Genomic DNA, 23189 nt, shown 5'->3' on the forward strand with positions numbered 1-23189 from the left:
GGCATCTTTCCTTAGTGAGGAAAAGGGGTAAAGATGGGGGGAGGAGGAGATAGGGTCTCACCATGCTGACCAGGCTGGCCTTGAACTCACTATATAGCTGGGTAACTCTCAAATTTGTGATCTTACGATTGATCCCCTGCCTCAGCACCCTGAGTGCTGGGAATACCACTGTGTGCTGACACACCTGATGACTGGGGGCGTGATTAACATGTAATTTATGTTCAGAGACTAAAATATATTATTCTTAGATATGGATGAGAGCAAGTGAACACAAACCTCGGCTAGTAAGGACATGTATTATCTGCTGCATAGGAGGGATTTTTCACTTGGAAGAAAGTTAGCTGCCTGGTCTCCAGGAAGGCATTAAATTTTTAAATTACTAAAAAGGGTCAAAGGCTTACTAAGTACAGAAATATAGCATTACATAATTCAAAAGGCATCAAATGTAGCTAAGTTCAAAAGGAAAAGTATATATAAAAATAATATCTGTTTTCCAGTCACTAAAAATCATCCTTCCTTTGTTTTCTCATGTTAAAATAAACCTGTTCAAGGGGCTGGAAGGATGGCTTAGCAGTTAAGGTGTTTGCCTGCAAAGCCAAAGGACTCAGGTTCAATTCCCCAGGACCCATGCTAGCCAGATGCACAAGGGGGCACATGCATCTGGAGTTCATTTGCAGTGGCTGGAGGCCCTGGTGCACCCGTTTTCTCTCTCTCCCTCTTCCTCTTTTTCTCTGTCAAATAAATAAATAAAAAGAAAATATTAAAAAATAAACCTGTTCCATTACAGTTTTAATTTACCCATTGGACTTCCTGATGTTTGATGAAGAACAAAAGATCCAAAATATTCTCTGTATGTGAGCAGTCACTACTTTTAAATTCTCTAAGGATGCTTGCCTTATATGGAAGCACTTCATATTTAGTCCCTCCAATGACACTAAAAATTAACTATGAGCCTTTAAATGTCTGCTCAAAATTTCAATTGTCTTTTTTTTTTCTTTTTGAGGCAGGGTCTCACTCTAGCCCAGGCTGACCTGGAATTCACTCTGTAGTCTCAGGGTGGCCTTGAACTCATGGTGATCCTTCTACCTCTGCCTCCCAAGTGCTAGGATTAAAGGCATTCATCACCATGCCTGGCTCTCCATTGTCTGTTTTGAAGAATTTTGGTTTAAGGGCTGTATCTCTTTAACTGTAGGCAATCACTGGTGGACAACTATCTACATATGCATGTAACAGAGGGTGGATGAGGATAATGAGAGCTATTCTGCCTTGAAAATATACCTAGAAACTTCTTAAGTCTTTACTGTAAAAGTCCGGCCATTTCTTTCTTTAAGAGAAACCTGAAGACCCTGTGGCCCATAAAGTCTCAGGCTCTATGGGGATTTTGGTCCCAGAGGGCATGACAATAATAATAATTAAAATGTTATTATTATTAAGAACCAAGCACAAACGATTAAACTATGGCCTGTTATTTGCCTCCCTTGGTTTACAGATACAGTGTTCCTCCTTCCTGAAATTTCAGCTTATCATGTCCCATCATGGATAAGCTATGTCTAGAACTACTTAGGCTTATAACTATCATCTTTGCCCTATCTGCTATGTACTCTGGTGTGCAAATGATAAAGGCCTGGAATCCACTATATAGTCTCAGTGTGACCTCGAACTCATGGTGATCTGCCTCTCCAGTGCTGGAATTACAGGCATGCGCAACCATGCCCAGCTAAATGATAAAGGTCTGTTTTTTTTTTGGTTTTTTGAGGTAGGGTCTCACTCTGGCCCAGGATGACCTGGAATTCACTATGTAGTCTCAGGCTGGCCTCAAACTCACTGTAATCCTCCTACCTCTGCCTCCCAAGTGCTGGGATTAAAGGCATGTGCCACCAGGCCCAGCTCTGATAAAGGTTTTTTAGGTAGAGAGACTCTTCCAGTTACTATCTGAATGAATGATGCTGGGCTAGCCACATCTCTTATACATCTGTTTCTTCATATGTAAAATGTAGACAAAGTTTCAGAATGGCAGAGTTGCAGCTAGGACTCAGAAGACACATGAACACAAGCTCACAATAAAACTGGCTATTAAAGTATACTCAAATCCTGTTTTTATTTTATTATTACTATTTTTTAATAACTTTTATTTATTTATTTGAGAATGGCAGATAGAGAAAGAAAGAGGTAGCTAGAGAGAATGGGCGCGCCATGGTCTCCAGCCACTGCAAACGAACTCCAGATGCCTGTGTTCCCTTGTGTATCTGGCTATTGTGGGTCCTGGGGAATCAAACTTCGAACCAGGGTCCTCGGGCTTTACAGGCAAGCACTTAACTGCTAAGCCATCTCTCCAGCCCCTCAAATCCTGTTTCTAAAGAGTTTCCTAGCTAGTCAAACATGTCAGGAAAGGAATTAGTGAAATTTCATGAGATGAATCCTACTTGGTAACCAGTCCAAGAGTCAACAGCCCCCAACTTGCTTTTGCATATAATTTCTCTATCTCAGTCACTAAAAATGTAATTAACACAATGGAAAATGTGTGGCATACAAAAATCAAAATTCTGTACAGTACCATCTTAAGCCATATGGACATTGAAAGTTGGTTACAGTAAGCTGCTGCTATTCTAGGAGTTCACAGCCACAGACCACTGAAACCAAGAAGCAGTCTCTTATTAAAGCTACCCATGTTTTGATTTCCTGTAGTCTAAAGCTTCAAATTTTCTCACACTGTGACCTCTGTCTAGAAGCAGAGAAGGGAGGTAGCAGGGTGAGGGTGGGAGGATGGACAGTGTCTGTCAGGAGACAAGAAAGAAGTACCCAGAGAGAGGGAAAATGAAAGGTGGTCACTAAACAACAACTTGCTGAGTGGTCACAGGCACCACACACTGCTCTGGAGCTGTGGCCATCGTGAACAATCACTAACAAACAGCTGCACCCAGAGGTGCTATGGAACATGACGGGGAAGGAAGCACAAAGTAAGCAATGCTATTTGTTATCCAGTTTTGTGGCCCTCAGTTGGGGGCCACAGAAAACACTCAATACCTTCTGGAGAAAAAGTGCTTGCAGCCTCTTAGAAAAGGAAGGTACTGGTCCACGTGGGGAAGAAATACTACTGGAACTCAATAATGGTGGCATGTAATCAGAAGCACTCTTGGTCCTCTCAGAAAAAGAACTATGAACAAAATAGCTTCATAACAATTTTTTTTTTCATTGTGGTAACTAAGTTTCTCTGGCTGAGGTCCCAGACTAATATGATATATGCCAAATTCCACCTTCTGATAATTTATGCTGCGAGGAAGACACTGGAAACGGATATAAAATAACTGAAAAGAAACAAATATCCTGTTGAGGTTTCTTAAAGTGTTTCTTCCCATAGCTCCCCAAATAAGGAAGCTGGGTCTGTTCCTCTTCTTATGCTGCATATGCGATATAGCACCATTTAGTTCCCTAAGAAGGAACTGCTACTCTGCTTACTACCTAATATGCCCATCAGGGCTTCTTGTCGCTTGCTATTGATAGCATTTCTTGCTCTTATAAATTTATGACAGAGGTCAGATGCAAATGCCCATATGTTAATCCCTTCAGCAGAGAGTCTTCAGAGGAAATAAAGAAATGTTCCAAATGGCTTTTGCGCCGGGCATGGTGGCGCACGCCTTTAATCCCAGCACTTCGGAGGTAGAGGTAGGAGTATCACTGTGAGTTTGAAGCCACCCTGAGACTCCATAGTGAATTCCAGGAGAGCCTGAACTAGAGTGAAACCCTACCTCGAAAACCAAACAACAACAACAACAACAACAACAAAAACCAAATGGCTTTTGCCTAGAACATCACAAACACCTCCACATGGCTGGTTGTTATTTCTTTGGCTTTTAAGCAAGAAATTTCTTGACGGTACCTGGTAACTGAGTAGTAAGGTTCCAAGTGTCCCTGAGTCTTTGGTTCATTTAAATTTTTCTGTCATCCACAGATAGACATAAAATGGGCAAAGGCATACTCTATCTCACAGACATGCATACAAAAATATGCATGCAAAACTTGCATATAATTGAAATTTAATGCACACAGACCCACAACCATTTTGGGAGCCTTTTCTCTTGAAACAGTGTTGATTCATAAAACATAGGAAAAGCAGCAACTAAATACAGCCACAAAACTTGAGAAAAACCTCCTAAACACGTATGGTAAAACTCTAGACTTTCACTGTCAAGCAGTTTACAACTTATTAAAAGCTTAAAAACAGAAGATTCAGCCTGAAATATTTAAGTCTGTTTTTATTTAAGACTGTACCAAGTATTAGGAAGCAGAGAAGCTAGCAGTATTTAAAAAAAAAAAAACACCACAAGTTTTCCCCTTTACTGATTTCTCTACGTTCTGAAATGCCTTCTCTGAAATCTGGCCCTACAAGTTATATGTAAGCACAATTCCCACCTTTGCCACAACTACGATCATACAGAAATAAAGAAGGCTTACTCGGAGTGTCTTGGCAGTCGGGGAGGGAGATGCTGGGGGGGAATCAGACTGAGATTTCCTATTCCGAGTGAATTCTTTACTGCGCGTGTATAAAGAGGACATGGTTCCTCAGGATGCGGACAGATAACCTCTGGATTCTTCACAGAAAGCTGGGAAACTGCTCTTGTAGGTTACCCTCACAGACTCTCTCCTTTGAGTTGATGCAAGATGACTTTGGAGAGAACTAAATAAAGGATAAAAGCCGCCTTGTAAATTATAGTCTTGAGCTCTGAAGCAGTTCACAGTCAAACAGAGTCTGAGAGGCGTGTCCCATCAATATTTTCAATTCGGTTTCAACCACAAGTGCTCATGGTAGAGGGTATGGTGCTGAGCAACACCTTTCATGCCTAGATTGAGTCCTTGATTCTCCCAAAAGGTCACTTCTTTTTGAGGTCTGCTCTTGAATAAGCCTGAGTCTAAATTCCTGAAGACACCAGATTAAATCCCAGAAAAAAGACGACTCGGATCTTGCTGCAGACGTGTCTGGGAACTACTTTCCCTTTATCCAGAGGGAAGAAAGGCAAGTCTTCTGGAAATCATACTTTTTCCTTAGCTTGACTCCAGTGCTGTGTGGCTCCAGTTTGGAGCTGCTGTGATAACTTCAAGTTAAGCAACTTAAAACACAAACAAACAAAACAAAACAAAAACCCATACAAATAAGGAAGCAAGGGTCTAGGAGAAGGAAGCAGTCTGAGGAAGTCAGGTTTTCCTAAGTCCTTCCAGACGAGCAGCTTTTGCTTCTAAACACTCGCAGTCATAGCACATCCACCCCCTCCCCTCTTCTATTTTCTGACATTCCAAATCCCCATTCGCTGAGCGTGGAATGCTGGAGAGTAGCCAAGGGCAAGGATTCACTTTCAACCCAGAACTTGGTTGCCACTTGTAGAAGGAAGGAAAAGCTGCCAACTTCTAGGAATGAAGGGAGACTCAGGGAATGCTCAGGACAAACCCCACAACCTTCCAACAGTTACCACTCCAGGGCTGGTAGCAGTTGTCAAAAGGCTGATTTCTCTAAAAACTTTGCTATGTTTGAGAATGGTGATTTTCAACTTCTGGATCTGTTAAGTAACAAGGCCTAGGCAGAAGCATCAGTCAAAGTACCTTCAGGCCTTTCATGTTCAGTTATAATGAGATGCTCCTGTGGCCTGGTGAGGAAGCCCAGCACTTTGAAACTCTGGCCTACTGTAAAGTAAGCTCTGTAGAGCAGAGATCTTATTGGCTGAAACTATGTAGAAAGTGTGTCAGAGTTTCCTCTGACACCACATTCAGGAATGAGCAAGATTAAAAAGGGGAACCAAGGTGAGAAGAGAAAAAAGAGCTGGGCATGGTGGTGCACACCTTTAATCCCAGCACTTAGGAGGCAGAGGGAGGAGGATCATTGTGAGTTGGAAACCAGTCTGGAACTACCGGGTGAGTTCCAGGTCAGCCTGATCTTGAGTGAGACCCTACCCTGAGAACCCAAAAGCTAAAAGCCGAACAACAACAACACCAAGTAACAGCTGTGAGACTGCATCACTACAGGACTCGCAGCACAAGGCTGAGTAAGAGTTAAGAAGAGAGGAATTTTTTCTTGCGGGGTGTTGAAGGATTTTGGATTTGGCCTTGAAGAAACATCTCAAATTTAATCTTTTGCACTCTGTTGTCATCACTACACTATCCAACATTTCTAGGCCAAACGCTTTCTAAGCCAATGTTTATCCCCAAAGTAACAACTTACTCCTCTCGGGGCTCTTTTTTCACATGTAATTTACATTTCTTTTTCTTTAAACCCTTCTAACAAACCACTCCTTTTCCTTTGATTGTTTTGATATATTCTTTATTCCAAAGACTAGTTTTATGAACTTAAATGAGGAGAAGTGGTTAACTACATGGGGTTACTTAAACACTATACTTTGAAAAGCATCTATTAAGAGGTCTTGATTCATTCTGAACCTGAAAACCACCTCCTTAGGAAGACAGGTCAATTCTAACACAGGTCAGAATTTATCTATACTCTCTCTAAAAAGGCTACTGATTATGAGAATTCAGATCTATAAATTTTATATAATGGATATCCTTATATAGTTAGTTCCATCTGCTGAGCATGAGACATTCTCTATCAGTTCTCTTCTCTCAGAAAAGACAGAGACCAGTGGAGCTCCATGGGAACACCACCAGGCAATGTCCTTCCACCTCCTCTCCCTCCGTTGCACACTGAAACCGCAGCCAAAGGCTCCCACTAAACTCTCCCCGCCTCACAGCACTGAGCCCCGCCAAGCCGGGAGTGCATCAAGGGTACTGACAGCTGGCAGTGTGGTGGTGCATGCCAATCCCAGCACGTGGGGGCAGAGGTAGAGGGACCACTGTGAGTTCAAGGCCACTCTGAGACCACATAGTGAATTCCAGGTCATCCTGGGCTAGAGTGACACTACCTCAAAAAGCCAAAATAATAATAATGACTTCACTCCTCAGCTCAGGTAGGCTAGAAACTCACTAATAAAAATGACTGGGAAACCGGGTGTGGTGGCACATGCCTTTAATCCCAGCACTCAGGAGGCAGAGGTAGGAGGATGTGAGGCCACCCTGAGACTACATAGTGAATTCCAGGTCAGCCTGGGTGAGAGTGAGACCCTAGCTTGAAAAAAAAAAAAGTAACTGGGGCTGGAGAGATGGCTTAGCAGTCAAGGCACATATGTCTGGAGTTCATTTGCAGTGGCTAGGGGCCCTGGCATGCCCATTCTTTCTCTGTCTGCCTCTTTTTCTCCCCCGCCCCCAATTAAAATAATTTTTTTAGAAAAGTAACTGTCTTGATCTGCACTGGAACAATACATATCCCAAATCTTCTTGTATAGGTTTAAATTAGAAGTGCCTCCTGAATCAGTGCAGGTTGCTAAATGAAACATCACAGGAAGGGAAAGAATTTAAAACTCATCCCAACAAGGAGAAATATTGATCAACGTAATAACTTTCTTTCTTTAAAAAAAACAACACTTTACTTGCTTGCGGGAGGGCGTGAGAGCATGTGGGCATGTGTATGGATGGGGGCACAAGGGCCTCTCCTCTGCGAACAAACACAGGCACTTGGGCCACATTTTTATATCTGGCTTACACGAATGGCTTGGGAACGGAACCTGGGCCAGCCGCCTTTGCAAGCAAATGTCTTTAACTGCTGAGCCATCTTCCCAGCCCAGTAACTTTCTTTTTTAAAAAGAATTATCTGTGTGTGTGCATCCACATACATGTACCAGGACTTTTTGCCACTACAAATGAATACCAGATACTTGTGCCACTTTCTACATCTGGCTTCACATGGGTACTGGAGAATCGAACCCAGGCCAGCAGGCTTTGTTAGCAAGCCTCTTTAACCACTGAGCCATCGCCCAAGTCCCCCTTGTAAATTTAATGTACATTAAGTTGTTTTTTTTTTTTTTTGCCTTTTTGGTCATGTTAGGTTAACTTTTGTCATTTTTTGCATGTTTCTATCATTTAAAATCTCCACTCTTGAATATGTATCTTATAATTGGTTTTGCTTGTGTCTGTATATTGTTCAGTTAAATTTTAGGATTGCTCAGTATGTTTCTACACTTAATCTAAGACGGAATTCTTCAGATGGAAAGAGATGGACAAGACCTTATATGACGCCACAGGAAAGAATAAATAATACTTAATCAAGAGAGCAGTATAAAAACACCAAATACTATAAAATCAACAAAATGACAAATTAATATACATCTTTTTTGTTTGTTTGTTTGTTTGTTTTTCGAGGCAGGGTCTCACTCTGGCTCAGGCTGACCTGGAATTCACTATGTAGTCTCAGGGTGGCCTCGAACTCTCGGAGATCCTCCTACCTCTGCCTCCTGAGTGCTGGGATTAAAGGCATGCGCCACCACGCCCGGCTAATATACATCTTTAATAATAACTCAATATAAATGCTTTTAATTCCCTAGTCAAAAGATACAGACTAACAAAATGGATTAGAAGGCAAGATCTTCCTCCTTTCTTCCTTCCTTTTTCCCTCCCTCCTTTTTTCACTCTTCCCCTCCCTCCTTCCCCTCCTCTTCCTCCTCCTTTCTTCCTTCCTTTTTCCCTTCCTCTCTTCCTCCCTTCAACCCTTTTTCTTTCTTTCTCTTTTCTTTTTGGGTTTTCGAGGCAGGGTTTCACCCTAGCTCAGGCTGGCCTGAAATTCATGGCAATCCTCCTACCTCTTCCTCCCAAGTGCTGAGATTAAAGGCGTGTGCCACCACACCCAGCTACGATCTTTCTTTTTGTTTCCTTCAAGAAACATACCTTACTATAAATATGGCCATTGTACTCATACCCTCATAGCAATTATGTGCACTAGACCTGCACAATATTGGGCCTGCCAAAATTCTGAACTGGATGGTGGAGGAGGGGAAAAATTAAGGATAAAAAGGTAACCATTATGAAAGATATCAATGAAATTCAGAAAATCATAAGGACAAACCTTTGAAAACATATACTCCACTAAACTGGAAAACTTTACATTGTGTTGTTATAGAGAATTGAAGGTACTGGAATAGACTCAGGAATTTCAGTAGAAATAATTAAATGTAAATGTGTAAATGTGTGCATCTATGTATGTATTTCCTTGCTTCTATCCTGAGAGGGCCTAGAAAGAGCAACCACCCCAGTAACATCTGAAGACCTAGTACCTGGTTTCTGAATGTCATTCTGCACTAAAAGAAACAAGGCTCCCTGGAGAAGTGGCTAATTCCAGAGCTGGAACAGGGAAAGGAGATGAGCCTGGGTCTCGTGTGGCAGAAGAAAGTACTCAAACAACAGGTACATGAATGAAGGACATTAGAAGTCTGCTTGGAAGGACCATAGAAACATCAGAATAGAGATATGAATGAATTATAATCCACTAAATAAAACAAGCATTCATTACAAACACACTACTAAAAGAAATGGATAAAAATGAGGAGGAAAGTTCTTTATAGCACAGTGTCTACTGATGAATGTGTGGAGAGTGATGAAGTTAGAAAAATCACTGTTTGGAAGCATCATCATAAAATCAATCCAGGAAAGAAACAATAATTGATGCCCAAACTAGTAGACAAAGGGGGATTTTACATAATCTCAATGTGTGGTCTATAAAATATTTAATTATCATCACTAAGGAGGAAAAGGATGTGTGCCATGGAGAATCCTGGCATATGCTACCTCACTCTAATAGTCAAAAGGAACACTCCCAGGCATAAAGTCAGATGCACAGAGTGGCACATGCACTTGGAGTTGGTTGTAGTGGGGGTGATATGAATTAGGAGCAAGATAACATTTTATTTATTTATTTTTCTGTTAGGTAGGTATCTAGGACTGACCCACTGGCAGGACTAGAACACACAACCAATTCAGCCTCATCCAAGATGGATGTAAACAATTCCTCAGCAACAGCTTCTTGTTTCTTCCTCAACCTTTTCAGGGCTTAGCACAGCTGTAGGCTGGCCCTCTAAGTTAGCCTCTTAAAGACCACAAACCAAACAGGTCCCTTATATACCTGAGTCAGAAGATAAGGTTCATTCTGATTGGATATCTGATCCTATGTGTGTGACCTCTCTTTGATTCACTATGTGAAGGGATCTCCTCAGTCTCTTTTCCTTTCCCAGCGATGACTTCCTAATTTTTTTTTTTTTGAGCACTTTCCGGCTGTGTGTGTGTGTGTGTGTGTGTGTGTCTGTGTCTGTCTGTCTCCCGGGGCCCTTCCCTGAGGCTTCTTTCCCAGCAAGTTAAGGAAGATTTTCTCCATTCCCCTCTCTCCTCAGAATGGGAAGATTATCTTTTGGTTTGGACTTTCCTGCTTTGTTTTTCCTACAAACTCTCCCTAAAATAAATCTCATAACTCATAATTTACCATTATCTGCATCAACATTTCCAATTCTTTGATAATTTGGCCAAGGACCTGAAACTGGGGTTCACTGGCCTGGGAACTCCTGCATTTTTATGGACTTATAATCCCTTCCAGGACAGTAGAAGGCCTTAGCATGTCCATTTCTCTGTCTGTCTCCTTACAAATAAATAATAAAATTTTTTTAAAGTGAAACAGACTATGCACTAACCATAATAGAGAACATTTTCATAAAACTGCTGCTTTAGTCTATATAGAACACATTCACATATATAGACATATGTATTGGGTCACACTGTAAGATGTATTTCATACTATGAATCATATGAAATCATATGAAAGGTTTAAAGCATATGTACAAGCCCTTTGCTGGTAAGAAGAGCAAGAACAATTTTCAGACTAGTGCAAGGGAAGGAAAGCCATCTTGTTTCTTAGCTATCAAACTGGCAAAGGATATGTTCTCTGAAGTAAAATTGTCCCACTATTATACTGCTTGATTATTCAAAACTGGAAGCACTACAAAAATTTGAGATTTGATAAACACTACTATTATAAGCCAAGAGAGAACAATAATATTCCTGCATCTGACTGTTCACTATGCAAACACTGATATTATTCAAATTAGCCCTGTAAATCCTCGTGAGGTATATGGCATGGAGAGTCCTTGAATGCCAACTAATGGCATAACTAGAGGAAGCTGTACTTACCATGATGTCAAAGAAAGAACTCCAATTCACTTTTCCTGAATGAATAAACCCCCATCCTAAACACCACCACAACTGACAATCCAAAATCAACAATGACATTATCATAGGAAGAGGAAGACAATTACAGTTGCTTCATCTATAGGTTTTTCAAGTATATTACCTTTTGGATATCAAACATGATAGAATTATTAGGTTCGGAGAAAAATAAAACATCATATTCTGCTTGCTGAATCTGCCATTCAACAGACTGTAAGTCAGGGAAAGGGGTTCCAATGTTTATCCAAGACAGAGTAAAGTGATTAAAAATGTTTTCTAAGCTTTATCTAATAAAGAGAATGAGGGCTGAAGGGATGGCTTAGTGGTTAAGATGTTTGCCTGCAAAGCCAAAGGACCAAGGTTCTATTCCCCAGGACCCATGATAGCCAGATGCACAGGTGGTGCATGTGTATGGAGTTCATTTGCAGTGGCTGGAGGCCTTGGCATGCCCATTTTCTCTGCCCCCCACCACTCTTTCTCTCTGTACAATAAATAACTAAAAAGAAAAAAGAGAGAACAAAGTGGGCAAGGACCAAACAGTATGTAAGGAAGGAGAGAATATAAAGTGTAGGTAACACAACAGACAGGTTAGAAAGTATCATTTGCAGGGGCTGGAGAGATGGCTTAGCAGTTAAGGCATTTGCCTGCAAAGCCAAAGGACCCAGGTTTGATTCCCCAGGACCCATGTAAGCCAGATGTACAAGGTGGCACATGTGTCTGGAGTTCATTTTCAGTGGCTGAAGGCCCTGTGTGCCCATTCTCTCTCAAATAATAAATTAAAATAAAATACTTTAAAAAAGAAAGTATTGGGCTAGCGAGATGACTTAGCAGTCAAGGTGCTTGCTTGTGAAGTCCAAGAATGCTTGTTCAAATCTCTAGGTCCCACAAATAGCCAGATGCAAAAGTTATGCAAGTGTGCAATGCTGCATATACACACAAGGGAGCACACACATCTAGAGTTCATTCACAGCAGCTAAAAGGCCCTGGTGTGCCCATTCTCTCCCTCTCTCTCTGTGTCTTACTCCTTGTTTCTGTCTCTCTCTCAAAAATAAAATTAAAAAAAAAAAAAAGAAAGTGTGTCATAGTAAGACATCTTTAAAAAAACACTCCAGGCCAAATGAGTCAAGGGGTGCAATAGTGGCATGTCTGTTATGAGGGAAACCAGCCACTCTCTAATTGGACTGGAGGCCCACTCCACAGGAGGGAATACATCCCTGATACTGAAAACCTATGATGGGGAGGTTATGAGCCCTAGGGGTGTAATGCCTGCTAGTGTCTGGCTAAATGCATATATTATGCACACCAAACTGCCCAGTAAGCACTTCTCTTAATGTTCATAGGCATATATTAATGCTACTCGCATCTTTGGTTAGAGAAACTTCTCCTTTCAGATGGCAGTGATCTCTAGGATGATGCAAGAGGTACCATGGTGCTGAGAAGTGACAGAGGAGTGCTCAACACTGAAACATCTCAGACTCAGGGTCCATTGTGGAAAAAATATAAGAGCCAAAGGAAGGGTACAGGACATCTTACAAAGCACTCTTCCACATACAAAATGGCCTACATGCCCATTATTATTATTGGCATTATTATTGTGTAGGCACAACCTACACAAGACCCTCATAATAGGAGGAAAAGATGATGATGAAATCAAAATAAAAGACAGACTAATTGAGAGGAGGAGGGGATATGATGGAGAGTGGAGTTGTGAAGGGGAAAGTATGGGGGGGGGGGAAATTAACCTGGTTTATTGTCTGTTAATTATGGAAGTTTTCAATAAAAAATTTTTAAAAATACTCCAGCCAGGTATGGTGGCACATACTTTTAATCCCAGCACTCAGGAGGTAGAGATAAATAAATAATCACTCCAAACAGTAGCATATACAACTAACTATACACGTATATGCCAAGACTAGGGTTGACTATAATGGCAAAGCTACGTCATCTACAAACCATTTCTAAACATTATCCTCATAACTCTATGGGCTGAGAAAACCTACAGAGGCTTTATATTACAAGCTGCAGTTCCTGAAAAACCTCAATCTCTTAGAATTGGCTTCTTCTTTAAAGGTAAAGTTATCGAGAGTAGTATCATCAAGTCATAGTCCTTAACTATACCTTTAAAGGTCTTTAATGTAAAGGATAGCAATATCAAGCTCTGTAGAGAGTGCTCCTATGATAGAAGACCCTCTTATTATTGCTAGGAATGCTACGATTGAGCTTGAATTACTAGATGTTTAAGGTAACAAGTGTTGAATAATTTCAGTCAGAAATGTTAAGGCTAGATCTTTCTGAAATAGTCATAAACTTGAAGCTATCTATTTGGAAGTACAATATCTGATATTCTACTTTCAGCACAGTAACAAAAGATGTGTGTGCGTGCAGATGTGCACACCCATGTGGAGACCAGAGGAAGAAGTCAGATGTCCTCTCTTTCCTCCTTCCTCCCTTCTTGGGTCTCTCACCAAACTTAGTTGGAGCTTTTTTTTTTTTTTTTTTTTTTTTTTTTTTTTTTTTTTTGGTGAGACTTACTGACCAGCCCAGCCTCAGCAATCCTCCTATCTCTGACCTCCTCAGTGCAAGGGTTATAGGCATGCATGAGCATCCTCAGACTTATACACAGGTGCCGAGGTTTGAATTCAGGTCCTTATGCTTGCACAGCAAACGTCCTTCCCCCAGAACCATCTCCCCAGCTTGACAAACAACTCTTTTTTTTTTTTTAATTTTTTTGTTATTTTTTATTTATTTATTGGAGAGTGACAGACAGAGAAAGAGGCAGATGAAAGAGAGAAAGAGGATGGGCGCGCCAGGGCCTCCAGCCACTGCAAACGAACTCCAGACGCATGTGCCCCCTTGTACATCTGGCTAACGTGGGCCCTGGGGAGTCGAGCCTTGAACCGGGGTCCTTAGGCTTCACAGGCAAGCGCTTAACCGCTAAGCCATCTCTCCAGCCCAACAAACAACTCTTCACCATAGCATGTAATAAGCTACAAGAGAAAGTAGAAAGTGAGCACGGCTTCCAGACTGCAAGGTCTACAAGGTGAAAAGGGGACCACTAACAGTTTGGCAGACGTTACCTAGTCTTTCAACAATTTCTTGGCTAAATCAACGTTTTAGTAGCTCATTTTATAAACTTCTAAGCTGCCACAATACATAGTACTTTAGCTCAGATTTAGGGAAGAAGGTGACGAGTCAAGTATTATATCAAAAATTATAGTTTAAACCACTTAAGATGTTTGTTCCTTTAAAACTGAGAATTTCAAATGAATACTCATTTTCAGGTTTATTTATAAACATAAAAGGCCAAAGAACATATATTATTTTTCATTATCACTAATCCAAAACTTATTAAAGTGTTTACTCTATGCAAGGTAATATCAGCACATATAGTTCTTTACAATAGGATTCCTGCCTTCAAAGACGTCGCAGGAAATATTAAGATTTATATAGTTGCAAGTTACGATCTCTATGTTTTTGTATAATAATTTCTGATTTCAGATAAACAACTAACCTGGGTTTTGCTTTGTTGCAGTATTGGGGTGCGTGCCAGGCAAGCCCTCACCCTTGGACTCACGTCCCCAGCCCTACATAAAAGCTGTCTGCAAAGGAGACCACTGATGATGCAGACCCCAACCAGAAGGAAGAACCCACAGAAGCTTCACGTACTAGCCTATGAATTTACACTGGTGTTTTACTACTGAGCATCTAGAAGAGCTACAGACATTATTTGATGGAATATGGTAAAAAGAAGTTATGAAAGAAATAGGTTTTCATTAGTCTTCCCCTCCCCCTGTGTTAATCCTCTGTTTTGGTTTATGTGCTGTGAAACCATCCCTTGTGCTGGGGATGGGAAGACTGGGGATGGTAACACAGTTAGTAATGACTCCTGCACACATGCTCCTGAGGGAGGGAGCCACATTAGGATTTGATCACAAAGTGAATCTCTTACTCTCACTTCTCTGAAATGAATCATTCCAGAGTGAGAGGTCAGCCTTCAGTCTACAAGCAAGGAATGCAGAGCACAGATGAGCCAAACAATTCTTTCAATTTCAGAAGGGGCTTTTGATGTGATTTTTATGAAAAAGCAATAAAAGCTACAAAAATCAAACCAACAAACACATCCATTAAAAGGCTTATATATACTGTCGTGGACTGCTGGAAATGAGAAGAGGAGAGGATGACATTTTGAAGTACAGTATCAGAGAGAACAAGCAGGACAGGATCTATGAGGTGTCCAGAATGGAGCTTGTTGTAACTATTAGTCCATAAAATATTTTCAATTGCTCTCATATGATTAACAGTCCTAGTGTTATGGAAGTGTAAACCTTGGGAACTTGGGCTAAACAGATGCTCAGTGGTCAAATGTGCTTGCTTGCAAAGCCTGCTGGCCCAAGTTTGATTCCTCAGAACCCACATAAAGCCAGATACACAAGGTGATGCATGTGTTTGGATTTCATTTGCTGCATCAAGAGGCCTTGTAGAGGCATTTGTAAATTTGTGGAAACATTAACCATCACAATGATGGAAGGCAATACTGATAGGTAGCTAGTCAGATTATGAACACCTGGGAGGACAGTTGGAGTTGGATCCCTCCTTCCTAACCACCAGCCTGTAAACCAATGACTTGAACTGCCATGCAACACTCTAATACCTAACTACTGCTCAGAAGAATGGGACCCAAGTACTATCTCTCCCTGAGAGGAGATGAGAAGATGTGACATCCTAAACTGCCTAGAAGGTCATTAATCAGTAGCATCTCTCTCTCTCTCTTTCTGACAGGGTAGGCTGGTCTTGGACTCAGTGACTAGCCAAGAATAACCCAGAACTTCTGATCCTTCTGCTTCCATTACTCCAGTATGTACATAACCACATCTAATAGATAACTATTAAAATCTGGTTTCAGCAGGGCTAGAGAGATGTCTTAGCAGTTAAGGCACTTGCCTGTGAAGCCCAAGGACCCACGTGAGACTCTCCAGAGCCCATATAAGCCAGATGCACAAAAGTGAGGCAAGCACAAGATTGCACAGGCCCACTAGTTGGCACAAGCATCTGGAGTTTGATTTCAGTGGCTAAGGCCCAGGTGTGCCAATTCTCTTTCTCTCTTTCTCTCTCTCTCTTTCCCTCTCTCTCTCTCTCTCTCTAAAATGAAAAAAAAAAAATCTGGCTCCAGGAGCCATGAATCTTACAAAATTACTAACAGGAGAGTTTCTATAGTAGACAGTTTGAAGTCATGGATGAATTTCAAAACCAGGCACAGATAGGGAGGAAAGGATTTATTGAAGCTTACAGATAGTGGGGAAGTTCCATAATGGCAGAAGAAGCTGGCCCCCTTTCATAGGAACCGCAGGCAAAGCTCAAGCACTTTGCGTATCTTTAGGCTGGAAATCTAAAGCTTTACCAACTGAACCTACTGGGGGACAGCCATTCACACCATCACATTTTTTGATAAAGAACCAAGACCTATCATTGGCTTCTTTTTTTAAAAGAATATTTTTATTTATTTATTTGAGAATGACAGACAGAGAAAGAAAGAGGCAGATAGAGAGAATGGGTGCGCCAGGGCCTCCAGCCACTGCAAATGAATGCCAGACGCGTGTGCCCCCTTGTGCATCTGGCTAACGTGGGTCCTGAGGAATCAAGCCTTGAACTGGGTCCTTAGGCTTCACAGGCAAGTGCTTAACCACTAAGCCATCTCTGCAACCCCTCAGTGGCCCCTTTGTAATAGTCGATCCAAACAGCCTTCTCAACTACCTAGACAAGACAAAGTCCCTCCTCAGAAAAAGCTTGTTCTAGAGACTTTTTAGAAATAGTATAAAGCCTGCCTAAAATGTAGGTTGGCAGGAAGGTCCCTTTGGTCACAGTCTGCTTTTCTCCCCCTGAAAGTGTGCTCTGTCCTGCAATGGTCTCTGACCACTGTCCACTCTCACACTTGAATGCATGGTCTACTTTACACTGCACTAAGCTACATTATTCCCTATCTAGTCTGCTTTCAATGAAACCACTGGGTCTAGACCAAGATCCTGATGACAGTAGTGGTATTTGCTAGGTCAAGGTCAGGGAAGCTGAGTGTGTCCTGCTGCGTTGAAGACAGACCCACATAGTGAAGCATTCCTGCTAAAAGATTCATGGCGCCTGGACAAGAAAAAAAAAATGCTCTAATTGATCATAATCATTAGGATTAATTAAATCTTTTTGTTAAATTTAAAACCAGCAAAGTTTGTTTAAATAGAGTTTTAAAAATATGGATGGTTAATTATTATAAATGGTCAAGTAGCTTAAAAGCATATGATGTATCTGTGACATTTGTTAAAACCACAGATACACATGGAGACACGGTTCCATGTGTACGTAACCCCAAATTCAGGAGATGGCACATTTTAAATCTATCTAGCTTACCATACATAAATTATACCCAGAGTCCTGGTAAAAACACAGAGAGATGGATTAGTGGTTAAAGCGCTTGCCTGTGAAGCCTAAGGACTCAAGTTCGACTCTCCAGGTACCATGAAAGCCAGACACATGGTGATACAAGTACGCAAGGCTGCACATGTGCACAAAGGGAAGCATGATCTGAAGTCTGACTGCAGTGGCTGGAGGCCCTGGTGCACCTGTTACTCCCTCTCTCATTCTCCCACTCTCACATAAAAAAAAAAAAAAAGACAAATCGGGCATGGTGGTTCACGCCTTTAATCCCAGGACTCAGGTGGCAGAGGTAGGAGGATCATCGTGAGTTCAAGGCCACCCTGAGACTACATAGAAAAAAATAAAAAGGCAAAAAAAGCCAGAGAGAAAGATGCTGAATTACATTTTGGAACAATTTTAAAAAAATCTTTATTTGCTTAATTATTTTAAAGACAGCGAGAGAGAGACAGAAAGAAAGAATATGAATAGGTGCACCAGGACCTTTAGCCACTGCAAACAAACTCCAGATGCACGCACGACCTTGTGCATCTGGCTTTACACAGGTACTGGGGAATCGAACCTCTGGCTTTGCAGGCAAGTGTCTTAACTGCTAAGCCATCTCTCCAGCCTTGGAATCATTTTTAAAATAAATAAATAAGGACATTGGGTATGTTGTTTGATGGTTTGATGGTAGAGTGTTTGCCTAGCCTGAAAGGGGAGGGTAAATTAGATCCCTAGCAATACAAATAAATGTGTGTGTGTTTGTGTGTGTGTGTGTGTGTGTGTGTGTGTGTATAAGTAACCCAAATAAATCTGTTGAGCCCATAAAGAGAATTATGACAATAGATGATTTTTATAATCTATATGCCACAGAAAACAGCCTATTAATTAAGATCATAAGATGGGTGTGAAAAATAAATTATAAATAGAAAGAATTATATTTAACTTCAAGTTTTAAAATGACCATTTAGCTTGATTTATTTTTACATTTTGGTAGCTGCCCTAAAAGCCTATAAATCTGGATGAATTCTAGCAGGTGGTAAGAAAAAGAACAATAGTTAGAAAATGCAAAGTTTTAAGAAAAATGTATCCTAGAGAAGAAGAGCAACCAGTGTTTGGTTCATAGTCAACTGTCAACTTAACAGGACCTGTGAGAGATTATCTTGATTGGGTTAGTTAAGGTGGGAAAACCACCTTAACTGTGGGTGACACGATTCTAAAGGCTGGGGTCCTGACTCTATAGGAAAAGAGCTAACTGAGTACCACTTATCACTCTGCTTCCTCAGTGAATGTGAGCAGCTGCCTCAAGCTCCCGCTGCCAGCCTTCCCTGGCATGACGGACTGCACCGTAAACTGCAATAATCCCTTCTGCTTTTAAACTGATTTTTATCAGGTTCTGTTTGTCTAGGTTTAGTAAGAACACACCCTCTCAACATTAACAATGTGTTCAAGGGGGCAGGAGGGATGGCTTAGCAGTTAAGGCATTTGCCTGCAAAGCCAAAAGACCCAGGTTCAATTCCCCAGGACCCACGTTAGCTGGATGCACAAGGGGTGCACATGTCTGGAATTTGTTTGCAGTGGCTGGAGGCCTTCACATGCCCATTCTCTCCCTTTTTCTCTCTCCCTCTTTCTCTGTCAAATAAATAAAAATAAAATTTTTAAAATGTGTTTAAGGGCTGGAGAGATGGCTCAGTGGTTAAAGGTGCTTGCACGCAAAGCTTGACAGCCTGAGTTTGATTCTCCAATACCCATGGAAATCCAGATGCATGAAGTAGCACATGTGCCTGGAGTTCGCTTGCAGTGGCAAGAGGCCCTGGCACATCTGTTCTCTTTCTCTCTTTCTCCCCCACCCTCCTCTCTCTCTCCTTGCAAATAAAAAAATATTTTTAAAAATGTGTTTAGGAATTCAACATGTGATTTCCTTATAATAGCATGATTCTGGAAGAATATCTGAAAGAACTTTCTTGGTACACAATGAACTGGCATACACCCTTTTTCCTTTGCACACGCAAACATACAGTGTAAGTGTTTGTGCACACACTGTCAGTTTTAGCTCCATGTTCTCACTTCCAAACGCTCTCAAAGAGTCGAAGGTTGATGATATAGCTGAGTGGGAGGGTGCTCATCTAGCATGCTCAAGGCCCTAAGTTCAACCTCCAGCCCCCCAAAGAGAATTAAAAACACCCCAAACAAAACAATGCCTGCCTCCAGACAAAAGCAAACATCAGATGGTGCTGACACTGCACTACTCAGCTCCATGGACAACATTCTCCTACTTCTCTTCTCAAATGACTTTCTTCTGGCTGAGCCACACCTTCTAATATCTAACATTTATTTTTTTGCCTTTCACATTTACACTGGAGATCAGTTTTTTTCCTTCACTAGGGTTTTGTTGCAGAAAGGTGCTTGGGTGGCTCTGGTTTTTAAAATATGGCTACTCTGCCAGATGGGGGGTTCACACATGCAATGCCAGTACTCGAAAGCCACCACCATGAGTTCAAAGCCAGCCTGTGCTACAGTGAGGTTCTGGTCCGTCTGTGTGAGCCTGACCGAAGTATGACCCTGTCCCACAACAAATCATCAGCAACAGCAAACCATTCCTGTGAAGATAGTATATTTCCCCCTGGGGCTGGTGAGAAGGCTTTGTGGGTAACATGCTTGCCTCTAGGTGGGTGTGGTGGCTGGTCTGTAATCCCAGTGCTCAGGAGGTACTAAGAGGGGATTCTGGGGGCAAGCTGGCTAGCTAGACCATTGGAATTGGCAAGCCTTTGGTTCAAGTGAGAAACCTTGCCTCAGTAAACAGTGACTCAGGAAGACCCCAGAGGTCAACTTCTGGCCTTCATACAGACGTGCACATATGTGCATTTACAAATATGGGAACACACACACGTTTCTTTCTGCTGGGCATGGTAATGCATACCTGTAATCCCAGCACTTGGGAAATTGAGGCAGAAAGATTATGAGTTTAAGACCAGCCCTGGCTACCCAGCAAGATCCTGTCTAAACAACAGAAGTTTCTTATTATGCCTAAGATATAGGCGATCGCTAGAACAAAATAAAAGCACCCAAATCCTTACCATCAGGAGGAAAAAGTTGAAAGAAAAGCATTTCATAAAGACAGCACAACTTCAGTCCAGACTATTTTGGCAGCAGGTAAAGAACAGCTTGTGTACGTGTTTGTAAGTCTCACGCTCCACTAACTGAGCTAGCTGGGCACCCCATGTTAAAATTAAGAAATAACACTTCTCTAGTCAGTCATGGGGGGGCAATTCCCAGGGTACACCAGTTAATGGTCCTGTCAACTCTTGTCATTCCAACATTGCAACACCAGTGTGATGCCACATAAACACAATTATACAGAGGCAAACTCTGTTGCTGAGTATGAGAGTTGCATATGCATTTCTCTAAGCAAGCCACTTGTGAGGTTCATGAGGCATGGCAATGTTTGTACAAACAGAACCTATGAGGGAATCAAATTAATTAGATTCCTGGGGTCTACTGCTTAGCATGCAATATAGGAAAGAACTGTGCCTCGTGATGATCAATCTAACTGGCATACATAAAACCACATACTGTCTGAACATGGAGAACAGGCCTCTAACTATGCCAGGCACTGCTCCAAGTAATCTGCATGGTGTTATATGCAATGTTACTAAGTGGGATGGTCAGCTGGGGTGGCGATAGTGGTGATAGCAATGTATTGTTTTCTCCTTTTTTAAATTAAGTAAAGCTTTATATGGACACATCATGTGTTGGTACCATCATTTCCTTCCTCCCTGCCCCCATTCCACTGAGGGCTCTCCTCAGTGGAATTACTAGTGTTCACCATGGAGTTGTGGGTTATGGGTTATGACAGCAGCAGTCAATGTAGGGGGCAAAGCCTCTGGATATTCCCTTCCACTCTGTGGCTCTTACAGTCTTTCTGCCATCTCTTCCACAAAATTCCCCGAGCCATGGTGGGTGTGGTTTAACTCTGTTTTAGTGCTGAACTCTCGGCAGGCTCAGGGTTTCTGTTCTGGGGCGCTGAGTCTCCTCAGTGTCTGTCTCCATCACCCTGGCGCCGGTTGTCAGGCTCGCCACGGAAGCAGCGCTTGCTCACCTTATCAATTCCTCTGTGGTTTCACCTGGGCCCTGGCTGATGTGTGAGGGGTGGTTCGTGCCCTCAGTTCTCGCTGCCTTCTGCTCTCAGATAGCACTTATGTTTTTGAAGATTAGATCAGAGTCAATTTCCATATGCTTAGTTAGTACCATATTCAAATAAATAAGCCCCAAACCAAAGTCCACAGTACAGACTATTATATCTCCTAGTCCACTAGGCACAATGTCAAGCTCTTTAGTTATCTAGTGCTTTGTGGGAAGTCTTAACTTTGTTTTCTACCACCTTTGTCTTGTCCCTAAATAAGTTGGAAGGAAGACAAGCTGGTGTGGATTCTGTTTTTTCCTTGTTTTATTTTCTAAAATAGCTTATTGTCTTATGTTTTATCTGTAATTTGTGCCTTCTTCCCTTCCTAATTCTGTTTATACTGTTTGCTTTTTTCTTTTCTTTTAAAATTTGTATTTATTTGCATGTGTGCTTCTGTGTATGGGGGGGCTCACAAGAGCCTCTTGCCACTGCAAACAAACATCAGGTGCTTGCAGCACTTTTTGCTGTCTGGTTTACATGGGTGGCTTGGGAAATGAACCTGGGGCATCAGGCTTTGCAATCTGAGAGAGGATGGATGGGTGCGCCAGGATCTCCTGCTGCTGCTGCAAACCACTCCAGACACATGTGCCACTTTCTGCATCTGGCTTATGTGAGTACTGGAGAATCAAGCCGAGGCCATCAGGCTTTACAAGCAAGTGCCTTTAACCATTGAGCCATCTCTCCAGCCCAAATATTTTTATTTATTTGCAAACACATAGAGAATGGACACACCAGGGCCTCTTGCTGCTGCAAGCAGACTCCAGATGCATGTGTCACTTTGTGCATCTGGCTTATGTGGGTTCCAGGGAACTGAACCTGCACTGACAGGCTTTGCAAGCTGTGCCTTTAGCTGCTGAGCCATCTTCCAAAACCTCAACTTATATTTTCCTTTTTTTTTTTTTTTTTTTTTTTGAGGTAGGGTTTCATTCTGGCCCAGAACTCATGACACTCCTCATACCTCAGTATTTCAAGTGCTGGGATTATACATATGTGTTATACCATACCTGGCCTGACTGGTCTTAATTTAAATTCATTACTTTGAAACTTTAGGGTTTTGTTTTTGTTTTTGTTTTTCTTTTTTTTTTGCTTGCTCGTGTGTGTGTGCTTGCGTGCAGTGTTTGTACCCATGTGCAGACGCATGCATGTGCAGAGACTGGAAGTGAATGTGGGGCATCCTCCTTCATTGCTCACTGCATGTTTCCTTGAGATGGAGCCTCACTGAACCCATAACTGCCATTGTTCTTGGTCAGTCTGGCTGACCAGTGAGCCTCGGCAATTCTCAGGTGTCCAATCCCCACAGGACTGAGTTTACTGGCATGAATGGCTATGTCAGCTGCTTACATGGGGGCTGGAAATTGAACTTGGGGCAAATTATGCCTTCCAGGCCCTAATGCTTGCTGGCAAGTACTTTAACTGAGTCATCTCCCTAACCTTTTTAGTGAACTCTTAATTATTCACTTTTCCTAAGTAACCATTTCATTCTTTTCCCTGTACAATGTCTAGCATTTCCTCCCTCATGTTCTTT

At 41.8% G+C, this 23189-nt stretch overlaps 1 protein-coding gene across 7 annotated transcripts in view; it reads right to left on the reverse strand.

Annotated features, from left to right (window-relative positions):
- Ppp1r12b (protein phosphatase 1 regulatory subunit 12B) overlaps positions 1 to 23189 on the reverse strand; it is a 262444-nt gene that overhangs the window by 51627 nt on the left and 187628 nt on the right. The window contains exon 1 of one of the 7 annotated variants that reach the window (XM_004670706.2): positions 4453 to 5222. The exons of the other annotated variants lie outside the window; for them this stretch is intronic. Coding sequence (XP_004670763.1) covers positions 4453 to 4554 — 102 coding nt within the window. The 5' untranslated portion in view covers positions 4555 to 5222. Of the gene's footprint in view, positions 1 to 4452; positions 5223 to 23189 lie in introns of those variants that run through there. 7 annotated transcript variants of the gene reach the window in all.

Source organism: Jaculus jaculus, chromosome 1 (assembly GCF_020740685.1).
Source record: "Jaculus jaculus isolate mJacJac1 chromosome 1, mJacJac1.mat.Y.cur, whole genome shotgun sequence".
NCBI classification, from domain to species: Eukaryota; Metazoa; Chordata; class Mammalia; order Rodentia; family Dipodidae; genus Jaculus; species Jaculus jaculus.